Consider the following 13,383-nt stretch of genomic DNA (forward strand, 5'->3'; position numbering starts at 1 on the left):
ATATTTTAATCAGTGGGATTAAATAGTGAAAAATAGAAATCGGATCCATTAAGTTAAAGAGTCGAAATGTATTTTGAATTTAAAATATTTACCACCTGTTCTAAAATAGTTTTTTGTAAGACAAAATTCAAATTATTGCAAACAATAAAACAAACAAACACACAAAGATAACTTGTAGTTCAATTCAAATTGAACTGCATTTTCTTGTAATTTTGAAGTATTTTGGTACAGTTTAGCGCCTTTTACTATTCTCTTTTTCAAGTTCAATAATAAGTTTACGATATAACCAGATATTTCATTGAGATTTCTTTGCAAGAGATACCATTAAAAACATTATATTAGACCTTCTTGTTGAAGACTGCATTTATGAATCGATTATTCAATAATTCACGCTGATCCATATTCGTATAACTTTTGGCCAGCAAAAATAAGATGTTTGCTCGTATGAAAAAGAATTTCCACAAAAAAGTCATGTAAATACGGCGGAACGAAAATAAAAAAAGAAACAGAGAATTCTTGGACAGTATTTCTTAATATAAGTGCAATACACCATTTCCAATAGTCTTTGCTGTTTCATCTTTTTACAATAAAAACAAATTGAAAGGTATATTTTAAAAATAAAGCAACCTTACGACATAAATGATTCAGAAAGTCATTGGGCTTCAACATTAGATAAGCTCTATAAATAAGTTAAGCTATACTTAATTCTATAAAAGTAAAACAATAATGTTAATCAAAATAGCAGTCACTTAATAATTTCAAACAAAAAATATATGGCATAAATAATTCTATATGAAATACAGCACTCTCAAATTTCATTATATATTAAACGAACAATAGCTAATCAATGCATTACACGCCTGATATTTCTGAAAACATCATTTGATATTTTCAATCAACGGTACGGAAAGTTTTATAATTGCTTTTCTGTCTATTTTCCCGGTACCGGTTGTTGGTAGGTCCTCCAAAAATATGATGTGCTTTGGAACGTATGCGTCCTCCAACATCTTTACATCTTCGTCAATTTTTATGGCATCTCTGGTAAACTTTTGAAGGCCCTCTGCGGTGACGTTGGCTCCTTTCTGCGTAAGTACTGACGCACATGGGACATCATCGTCTGTCAGTGGATGTTTAATAGGAAAGACTACTACATCCTTGACGTCTTTATGTTTTTTCATTGCTGCCTCAATAAAAAATGGAGCAACCTTAGAAACAGATATTTCCATTACGTCAGAAATCCTTCCAGACACCACTAATGAATTGTCTGCATCTATGTAAGCAAAATCGTCAGTTTTATACCAGCCATAAGGCATGATAACATTTTTCGTTTTATCTTCGTTATTAAGGTATCCTTGAAATCGAACTGGGGTTCGAATATAAACTTCTCCACTAGCTGGCGATTTCACGACCAAACCATTACGGTCAACAATTTTGAAGTCAACCCCTGAAAGTGGTGCAACTCCAAGATATTTGTGCGACAATGTTGATGATGCAGTATATATTTTTCCTGCTCCTAGTCCAAATTCTGTGGCTCCATACGCAACATCTAGATTGTCGAATGTCTTTCCCAACCCATCAAGAATTGTCGATGGAACAGGTTGACCTCCAGTCCAAACAGAGCGTATTTTTATCTGAATGTCTTGTCGATGCAGTAGTTGGTTTAACATCAGCGTGCCAAAAAATGCACAGAAAGGACGCTCTTTCTGTAGTATCTCTATCACATAGTTAGTCCCTACTGACGCCGATGTAGGTGCAAAGAGATTAGTCTGTGTTATACGAGTTCCAACAGTGACGATTTCCCAAAGTGGATATCCACCCATCCAATAAAAAGGTCGATCATTGAAGTAAACTAATTCGGTTTTATCAAATGATTCAGTTTGCAGTAAGTAGTGAGCATTGTATCCGATCAAAATAACGCTGAAGTGACTGAATTCAACCGCCTTCGAATATCCTGTACTTCCAGATGTTGACAATATAGCTGCAGTATCATCTGGGTCAACCTGTGGAAGATGAACATCGTTTCCATCATAGTAGAGATTCTGTAACGTAAATCGCTCTATTGCTTCCGTCGGTGGTGAGTGCAAGACAGCCAATTTCAAATCTGGAAATTCGCATTGAGTCACATGACCGTTTTGTGGATCAATAGTCATGAAATTACGAACGATTTTCAAGTGCCTGTCGCCTTCCCCTGGATCAAACATAATCATTTTGCAGTTGCCAACCAACTGCATCATTCTTTTGAGGTCGGAGCCATCTTTCATGTGAAATGTCAGATGGAGTGGTTTTGCCCTTGTCATCTGAATGGCATATATACAAATCAAATATTCTGCTGTGTTGTTACCAACAACACCAACGACATCCCCTTGATGAATCCCATAACGCACAAGGCCTTTAGCCAATCTGACGGATTTGTCATATAGCTCACCATACGTTATTGTTTTTGGTACAGTTCCCTTGTTGTAAATAATATAGGCTAGTCTTTTTGGATCCTCGTTCGCCCATTTTCTCAAAAGATTTGGAATAGTTGTATATGGCGCTAAGACCGGATCTGTGGATCGTACGTAACTATCCATTTTCTTCCTTCCTCTGCAAAATATGAATAATATTTACTTGTTGACTGTTGCTGCCTGACTATATATAAACATACATATAGCAAAAAGTAACTGATACTATGTCCTATTCAAATCACGTTATGACCTACATACGTCAATTCATACTACTAAAAAATTTGTTTACAATGTTATAAAATGGAACAAAATAGGTAATACAACGTTTAACAAGGACACATATTTTGTTCTAAGCTGATATGATAATTTAGGGTGACATGAGAGGGTATGGATGGGATTTACAAAAAAGAGAACAATGGATAAAAAAATAAAGAATAGAGAAAAAAGTCTAAACTTTATATGACGGAAGCGTATTTGAGACAAGGTAAAAATAAAGTTATCATTTCACTTTTTTTGTCAAAATTTTGACATTTAGACTTTGTTTAAAACTCAAATTTGGACACGTGTATTTACTTAAACTCAACGTTTTACTTTTACCTGTCAATTCAAAGGTGATAACAATCACAATATTAACAAAGGATTATAATTCGGGGTTAAAGAAAAGTATAACTTGAATATAACAGTCATTATCAAATATACCTCTTTAAATTGTGAATACATGTACAATACTTTTTACCTAGGCTAACGAGGACTTTCAATACTGTATTAAAATATCAATCAAAATATTTCCCCTTCATTTTGCTTTTTGATAAAAAAAAAACCAAACAGAGACTGTTAAGCCTTTTCACTTCAAATATCAATTATATCAGAGATATAGATTTTTGAAACCCATAAATTTGTTATATTATTCATATTTCTTCTTGATTATTCAGTAAAAGTCAAACTCAGCTAAAAATACTGATATGAACTTACTATGTATATGGCCAGTCTTAAGCATATTTTTGCGAAGGTCTTTTGGAATGGGAGACACTAAATTTCTAGACCAGTGAGTTTTACTTAAAACACAAACCATTTCTACCTTTAACATGTAATGATTGCATCACAAAACAAGTTTAAAAAAATCATTAAAACAATATTTTGTTGGTATCAAATAACATGTACATCCCTATATGATAATATCTTAACATGTTAACATGAAAACAAAACTATTCTAACAAGCTATATATTCATTGAATATGAATATTAACAAGATTCATTTATTACATGATGGATTAACCATAAACACATATTCAGAATGTAATCAAATGTAATCAGGATTACAAGGTATTTTGAAAAGAAATTGATTAAATAAGATAACATGTAATCAGATTTCTTGCTGATTAATAATTACAATGATTAATTGAAAAGTTGTAATCGATTACAGCTGATTAATGATTTCAGTTACAATTACACCAAACCTGGTCAAATGTAGATGGAAAAGTAATTGCAAGAATTTGATCTAGTGTTTTCATTTCAATTTTGTTTAATCGTTTTTTCTACTGAATTTTCCCCTACATGTAAGCTTCAGATAAAGCGGCTCAAAACGGCAGGTAACATGTCAAGTTTTCATTTTTATTTTGGCTTGGAAAAGTTTGAAGAATTCTTAAGTGAGGTAATTTAATTGTAAACTTATTATGTATACCATGTATTGTGTTCTCTCCAGTTTAATTTTGTTACTTGAACAAAGATTCAGCCATGGTATCACCACGATAGTGACGACATGAAATAAACTTCGATGAGGCAGCTTATATATACACTTTTTAGCTTTTGTAATTAGTCATCATAAGGATATGTCGACATTGATGTCGATTTCGTCGATGTCGTAACTATATATTGCTTTTTAGTCCACCATGATTTATTTCTCTTATTTTGGTTTAGTATGTATTGATTCGCTTATGAGAGAAAAGCTACAATATCATTTCAATAATTCATTCTTTTTCGTTGTTATGAACATTTTGTGATGATGGCAGATCTTAAATAATTTGTGTTTCATCTCTTCATAACTTGCTTAGATTTTAGACGGTTTAGGTGTTGACATATTGTATAGACACTTAATATTTTAAAGTCTAAATGTCTTTTAGTAATACTTGTTGCTGAGATGCTATTTCATTGACATATATCCAACATCTCCTTTATTCATATTTATATTGATACCTTAGTGTTACTTTTAAGTAACGTATTTTTATAAAAATACTTCGAAAATAACAAAAAAGAAATAACATATTTGAATACATGTATATTTAAAAACTAACTAATGTTATTTACTAAATAGTTCGATGTTACGTACATGTAATTTTTATTGAATAAGAAGTTCAAAGGAGATAGTTAAAACTACATGTAGATGTCAAAGATGATCAGCCACGACTGTAGTTCTTATTCAGGACACTTAATAAAGTGACTATATTTACAAATTTCTTCTTATTCATTCGTATCTGGAATATACCAACTACAATATAGTATTTGATGTCTGGATCAGTAAATTTACATTCCATGTTTGTTTATGACAATGAGTATGTAGTATATGAGTAATATATATATATATATATCAATCAGTATTGATAATAAATTGAATCTTAAAGTCCTACACTTCATACAGACTAGGTCTACATATACATACTGCATCTTATGTACCATTCTGAAGTAAATCATCTCAAAAGTTTCATCGTTATGATATTCCATTAAGTATAAACAAATTATACAAAAAACAAGTGTAGCTATTTAATATCTTATGTTATAAGAATTAATATAGATCAATATATCCAGAATTAAAACTTGATCCAGCGTGTTTTAAAAATCCTAAGATTTAAGTAATACTGTTCTGTGAACACTCATCTGATGATCTAATAATTTTCTTAAAAAAGAACTGGAGAAGGGTTACAAAGTTTATACTTCATTGTAAACTGTAAGATTTGAAAATGACCTTCACCCATCCTGATATCCATACACGTTGGATATTGAAGGACAGATTTTACAGAGGACCTGCCATGACGGAGCGAAGGTAAAATTGCATCTTTGACATAGAAAGTTCCTGTAGTCGAGGACCGTTTTTGTTGTCTTAACCATGCAAGAAAAATATTCTGATGACCAATTTACAAAGAACAGGCTACGAAATTTATTTTCTCATGCGTCATCGTCATAACGACATAAACAAAATTTCGTTTCCCCTTATGCTCTCCTCAAGCAAGGTACATATTGTTGTAAAATCGTTGAGTCAACATTATTTGAATCAAAGTTATTTGAATCTATAGAAAGCTGAAATGTTATACAAACAGACAGACTTCATTCAAAACTGGCTTATACTAGGGTGTAAGGGTAAAAGGAGGTGGAGTGAGAACTTGTCATAAGACGTTTTGGGTCTTCTTCAGTCTGTACTAAAATACCAAATAATATGTTTTCTTATATGTGAAGGCCTCATGTGCGATTTATTCCTCGTACTAATTGAACATCTGTCAAATAGACCATCGCACATCAGAGAAAGGTCCATCACACTTAAACGCAGACTATACTACTTTACGGCAGAACGTCGCATTTCGACGCAGACCATCTTACTGCAGCTTGACCACTGTTCGGAGTATCGTCATAAAATCGAATGAAAAGGGTTTACCGCGGAAAAGGTGTCTTCGAAAATTAAGTTGTATGTTTGTATTATACCTTTCTGCTATGCACATCTGGTATTTATATATTATAACCATGCAGAAATTTTTTGCTACACTTATATTCTGAATTAAAAGCAAAGAAAGATCTGAAAAGACCAAAAACGAATTAACTGTAATGAATATCTATATGAAAATAGACACAACAGCTTTAAAATTATCTAATGATTTTGAATTTCTTTATACCGGCATATTCCATGACAGTCGTCATAAATAAAAACATATCCGGAGTGATTGGAGAAGGCCGTACACGAATACAGTGCTCATACACCATACACAATGCGACTAAAATTTTTAAAATCGAGTTAAAAACTGACAACGAAACAGTTGTAACATTCTTACCAGATGATAAACCAAGATTGACAACAAAATGTCACTATTTTGAAGGAAGAGTTACGCTGATGAATATCAGTAAAGTTTCTGCAGAAGCTGTCATAATATTCGATAATCTTACCTGCAATGATGAAATGAACTATAGTTGTTCCGTTGTTTATCTTGACCAAAACAGTAGAACAGAAGAAAGTAATTCAGGAATTACAACGCTTTTTGTTAAAAGTAATAATGTAATGCACCTAAACCGACAAAAAGAAGATACAAATCAATAAAATAGAAATAACATCTTTAAAAATCGGACGATTTGAAATATAGTTGATAAAAAATTACCATTTATCATCATCCTTAGAATAAGATTCATGATCCATTATTAACCTGTCGGATCAACGCCGATTGAGCAAAATGTATATAAATGGATCAGAAATTAAAACAAATACTCTCGTAGTATGTTATATATGTGCATGCTAATATAACATAAACTTCTTGAACACAACATCATTATTGTTGCGTTTTCTAATAGCTCTCAATATTAATACAAAATAACTTGGTTATAACCGAAATAAACTGAAACGCATACCAAGACACGTATTATCTACATAAGTCTCATCAGTGGCGCTTTAATTAAAACAGGTAGCTGACAAATCAGATACGAAGTTGTAGAGCATTGGAAACAAAAATCCTCCAAATTGTCCCAATTGATTTGACATTGCACGAAATAGGATTCGATCTTAATAAACAGTATATATTCAAGGACAATAATAATAGATACACAGCCTGCTAGTGACCTAATACGATATATACGGGGTCTGTAATTTCCATATCGGGTGAAGCTCTCACCCCATATGTAATTTACTGACCCCATATTCATCGTATTAGGTCACTAGAACACTGTGTAACGAATTTATCTTACCGACTATCTTAACATGGGGCATTTAGACTAGGAGCCTATCAAAGTGATCAAGTCGTCAATATAAAGAACCTACTTCCATTGATCTATGCAAAAACAAATGCCATTAGTAACAACTTATTAGCTTTTAATGTGTTTTCTGAATGTATTTCAATCGTTCATCGTCAAGTTTTGCATCTGTTGTCCGGGTGAAACGTTTCAGAATTTTCCTCAACGCCGTGTTGTCTTTATAAACGGACGTAACACCACTACTAACCGTGTATTAAAATAAACCACGCCTATTAACCCCATATTAAATATACACGGTCTCCACGTGGTCGCTTATAACCAATTATTCCTAGAAATGTATAGGAGGTATGATAAACATGTATATGTATGTGGTAGCTGTCATAAGGTGAAGGAACAAAACAATGCTTCCAAAACAATATTCATCTCTCTTGTTTGTAAAGAAAAATAAATTGAATGATATTAATTTCGATATGTTAAACCAGAAATTATTTTACCTATCAAACAAAAACATGGCACTTAGACAAATAAGGTCTTATAAAAGACTTATATGATCCTAATATGCATTTAGTATAACGTACTCCTACTTTTGTAGGGTTAACAGTGTTTAATCCATCCGTCATACGTCGATCTCATACAAGTTAAATATGTACTCAAAAAATTTATATGATTTTGTAGCTCCACTGTCAAAACCTGAATACGTGCTCCGGAAGAGTTAGCAGAATCTGCTCCACATATAATCAATTTAGATATACTCTACATGTTATCTCCTGATTATGACGAAGCTTCTATTAAAGTTTCCTGAAACTAATGAGTTTGAATATCTCCTTGGTATTTTCCATCTCTGTATTAAAAATATTGGTACATCTAGCATGAAACAAGGAGTATGCATATACCTCTCAGTGTCATAAATATGGATATGGAGATTAACCAGCTATCAATCAATCGATCTTATCTTTATTTGACAGCTATTTATAGGGAAACGATCACGTTTACAACCACAAGCAGTATTTTCACTGTTTCAGACGTTGCAGCAGAATCACACAGTGGATAGATAGGTAATGTTTGAATAAGTGTTGACAAGAAATCAAATGAATATAAACTCTCATAGATACATTCAATAAAAAAAATTAAGACAGGAAATTTTTGTAGTTAAGACGAACCTTTAAGCATGTTAAGACAAAAGTTAAACAATAGAAATATGTAAAATTTTCCATAGTGAATGAAATTTGACTTTAACATCAAAATGCAGGATTAGACAACATTCCAATTTGCATTTTGTTTTGCTTCTTTTAGTAAACTTATATATCACACGACCTTTGCATAATACATCCCCTTTGACCTTTATACTTGTCTCCAAATATTACATTACCAAAGTTGAATATTTGTCTTCTTGTTTGCATATATTTTGTTGGCAAAAATGAATAAATACTTGATTTTTAATTTCTTGCAGTGGTCATATGGCGTTGTCAAATTCATATAAAAAAAACAAAAGATTAATGTTATATAAGAGTTCTTACATGTCTTAATTTCACTTTTTTGAATTACAAAAAGATGGTTTTAATGCATGGAAAAACTTAACAGTTGATAAAAGTATTTAGATGTCGACACGATACATTTATAAATCAATGTTGTGTGTCTACTAATTCAGAAGATATACATAATGTAACCGTTTACTATGCCTCATCCTATACTTATTTCTGCTAAATGTGTGTCATTTAATCACAAGGTCAATAGATCATATAGATGCCTAGATACCAATTAGTTCTACACCGTTTGTATCAGGCTGTGGATTTTCCAATAGACCTTTTCATTGACCATCATTGACTAGACATACATTATCAAAATACGCATATGCCATGTATGCTGCAATTAAATTATCTCGTTCATGGAAGTAAATATTTGTTGACATATTATTTAATGTTAGAGAATGCTGACTTATTTGGGTATCATTATCATACCAACATTTTATGTTTTTCCAAATTTGTAATTTATATTGTAATTTATATGTTTGTTATGCACACTTTTTTGGTAGAAACAAATACGAATGTTTAAAATTCTGATTCTTATGCTCAATCATATAAAAGTTCTATATATTAAACAAAAAAAAAATCACCTGTATTTCTATAGTTCCCGATAGCAATTCTCGGGATGGTTCTGTAGGTGGCATGTTGAAATCCAAATTATACAGTGGTAGTTGATGCACCGATTATTATCAGAATAATCAATAATATGCAGAAGTCTTAAAAATTCAATGATAGATAATGCCGTCGAGTTCCTTAACAATTTCATATTCAAAACTTTATAATCTTGAATAAATCTTGAATGAAGAGTTCCTATATCGTGATATTTACGAGTAAATGAAAGGCGAAAGATGGATATTCAAACTCAAAAGTCGACAATGCAATGGCAAAACACTAAAACCCGGTGAAAGTCTAATTCGGTAGGTTACATTCAATGAAAAGAGGACGGGATTGTGGTTATAACGATTGGAACATTTCCGTCGTCATCTGTAAAAGATATTCCACAAAGGTCAACCAAGTCGTGTTGGCGTTTGTAACATTTTCGCAAAGATGATTTCGACTTCACCACTTGGAAGTGATGTTACAATAACTTCCTTGTAAGCAGCGATCCTTTATCAAAGAAATGCAAGCTATGGAATATCGTATCAGTTGGAAGATATATACTCAACATACAGGTGCTGCTTGAATATTGCTACATAGAAATGTATTATTTCTATTTGCAGATTAGGTGTTATTATTGGAGTGATGGCTTTGGTTCTAATGAGTGCATATGGAATTTATTCATTCAAAAGAAAACAAAAACGGTGAGCATATTAATAAATATGGATGTCAACTCGGTGAAGATTTATTAATCGACTACTAGTTGGATTTACCGAGCGATAATTGAGTACTCGCTCTGAAAAACATCCACAAAATGGAAACACAAAATTATACCCATTTCACGTATTCTGGGACGTTGTCTTATGAACGTAAAACCCTCAACATCATTTACCCAAACCCGATATATAATAGTTTAAGGAATTGTATACCATAATTATTAGCTCATTTACCACATGTACTTATTATGTAAACTGGCAATGATCTAATCAATTAATTAATAATATAAACATCTATAGAAAAATGATTACTCAAACAATAGTATTTGGAAATCATAAAAACACATTTAAAGATCAACAAATGGGTGCTGATTAAAACTTACTAATGCCTTTAACCATTTTCTGAGGGTTGACACAGGGTGCAACGAATTGATTTATATTTAGAAATATTATCGGGTAAGCCTTTTTCTGTGCCGAGTTGATATCTCAACTTTGTTACGTAATTCACAGTTCTGCTAATGAAACTATTTGCTCTGTCGATACAGAGGTAGTGGAACGACTATTAAGACAAGATTAGCCAAAAGTGTTAGCATTGGAAAGGTGCACTTGCTCATAGTCTACATATTCTCGGGGGAATTTTAAATGACAATGAACGCAAACATTCGAAACGTTTTTGGTTGATTGATTTTGATTAATATCTAATTTCCAGGGAGGCGCTCCTAATAAAAATAGTATTACTTTAAGAATGCAACACATTCTAACAGGAAAACGATTAGTCGTGTATCGTTTTGGTATTCGATACTTGGTACTACCGAGCGATACTCGAGTACTCGAGTACTCGTTGACATCCCTATTAATAAGGAATACAGCACTTTATAAATGCCATGCGTCTGTAGTACTTTTCTAGATTTACCTTCACCAGAAACGCTAAAAGTCGAATATTTGAATGCCTATTTTATTTATATTCAGAGAGGAGTGATATAGAGTAAATACATACTTGATAGAAGCCTCTTAAATTCTTGGGAATAACGAAACCATTTAAGAACAGCACGATAATTACGGTTCTTCATCTTTATATTCTAATCTTATCGTTTTGAATTTTCTAAGTGAGAAATCTAGTCATACCAGATGACACCAATCACTTTCATACTTTGCAAATTTAACTACCGATGTGTAGCCTGGATCATATGTTCAATTTCTATACTTAACCACATACTTTTTTTCAGCAGAAGTTATGAAGTGCAGAGGAAATCGATGAACAGCAATTTGAGCAATAGAGACCCATCAATACAACGGACAGGTCAGTATAAAATCATTCCATTAAAGGATGATAATGGCGAAGGGACACCAGTGGGTGCTAACGTAAATATTGACGATACAAGATTGCATGACAATGAAAATCTGACAAGACACGAAGATGATGAGGAAAACCAAACTGCAGTGTATGTATTGAAACTTTGCTTTTATTCTAGTATATGTTTTTGTCCCCTGAAATAAGACAATGACAAATTGTCGACTTGCTGCTGGAAAAGTACAACAGTCAACAACGTTTGTTTGACACGACCTTGTATGGTATTCTCCTTGTTGATCAATCGAAATTCAGCGTGCAACCATTAATTTATGATGCTAAAGGTTAGTCAAAATAGACGACAATGGTTTAAACAAATGGTCAGATGTTATCTACAATTTTTTTAAGCTTTCCATCGGCAATAACTATTACACAAATCATGTTTACATACAAAAAAACAAACTTTCTGCCTGATAACTTCAATCTGTGAATCATCTTTGACATCCGTAGTTTTGAAATTTTATTCGAAGAGATTTATGATAAACTGAAAACCTAAAGCATTGTCTGGGATTTTCAAGAGGGCATAATTAGGACTGGAAAAGTATCATTGAATACATTGTCACATTTGGTAAACAAATCTGAATAACCCTGATCCCTAATTTTTCAACATTACCATTCAACACATTGTACCATTTATGAAAACAAGTCTGCTGAAATATGGAATCAAATTGACTTAAATCGTCAAGACAACTATGATATTATTAAATTTGAAAATTCAAGATAGCAATAACGATAGCTACTGCAGCTTTGAATACTGACAAAAGGGTAACTTTGAAAAACAGATAGATATTATACATGTAATAGATATTATGCGACGACAATACTGTGAATTCATTTATTATGATGGGTATACATTTCCGTGGGTACAAACTTCCGTGGGTACAAATTTTCGTGGATTGAGGAAAAATTACAATTTCATAGATTTATTGGTTTTTTTCAAAGTTTGCATACTATCCTATTGAAAATTTGTAATTCGTCGAAAATTTAAATTCGTGGTTCACCTGTCACCACAACTTCCACGAAAATTGGTATCCAATGAATAACAAAGAATCCATAGCAGTTGATTGGTTTTGTTCAATGAACAAATTCCGATATTAATCGTCCGTCCTTGTAAAAACGTTGTATTGTCTCAGCATCCGTACAAATAGTTCTGGATCCATCGGAAAGCCGAACAACTTAGTTTCCTATCATACAATATATTTCAACACATTTCTGAATTAGCCCATTTTACCTTTTATCAACAAACCGATTTGTTTTCTTGATTATATCTCTAATTGGCAGTAATATATCTCATGAACATACAATACCTGTAAATGCTGAAGTGAAGGAAGTAGGAACACCAAAATCTAGAAATACTATGGAAACCAAGGTTGTTAATTGTCAAAAGGAAAAGCAGTATCAGATTCCAAACAAAGACCTAGAAAATCAGAGCAAAGAAAGAACAAACACAAAGAATCACAGTATAGAGCAGAACAAGATAGCAGAAAATGTGCATAAGGAAACAAGTTTGTAAGTCTGATAAAATTATTTTGAAAATTAATTCAAGTACTCAGAGATGAAACCACTGCATCATAATTGGCATGACGACCAGTGTATTTTCATTTCTCTGGTTCTAAAGAAATTTAACCCTTTCTTGACCCATTGTATAAAAAAAATGTAATCAATTTGTGGTTGTCGATGACGTCAGATGACTTTGTGAAATGTGAAAGGCACTCGAAAGGAATTTTCGTTTATCAAAAAAAAAATGAAAATATATTTGATAATCATTACAGAAACAGATTCTTACAATTTTACTCGTAGATTGTCGGATT

At 32.2% G+C, this 13,383-nt stretch overlaps 1 protein-coding gene across 1 annotated transcript; it reads right to left on the minus strand.

The window, feature by feature from the left end:
- Positions 1 to 878: 878 nt before the first annotated feature.
- Positions 879 to 2,573, minus strand: LOC127705667 (uncharacterized). The gene has a single exon (XM_052209997.1). It carries the CDS (start codon positions 2,571 to 2,573, stop codon positions 879 to 881), a length of 1,695 nt encoding a protein of 564 aa, XP_052065957.1.
- Between the last annotated feature and the right edge of the window lie 10,810 nt (positions 2,574 to 13,383).

This window comes from Mytilus californianus, unplaced genomic scaffold, assembly GCF_021869535.1.
Source record: "Mytilus californianus isolate M0D057914Y unplaced genomic scaffold, xbMytCali1.0.p SCAF_6, whole genome shotgun sequence".
Lineage (NCBI taxonomy): Eukaryota > Metazoa > Mollusca > Bivalvia > Mytilida > Mytilidae > Mytilus > Mytilus californianus.

Coding starts and splice junctions, on each gene's coding strand:
- LOC127705667 (XM_052209997.1), bottom strand. CDS start 2,573: ATGGATAGTTACGTACGATCCACAGATCCGGTCTTAGCGCCATATACA.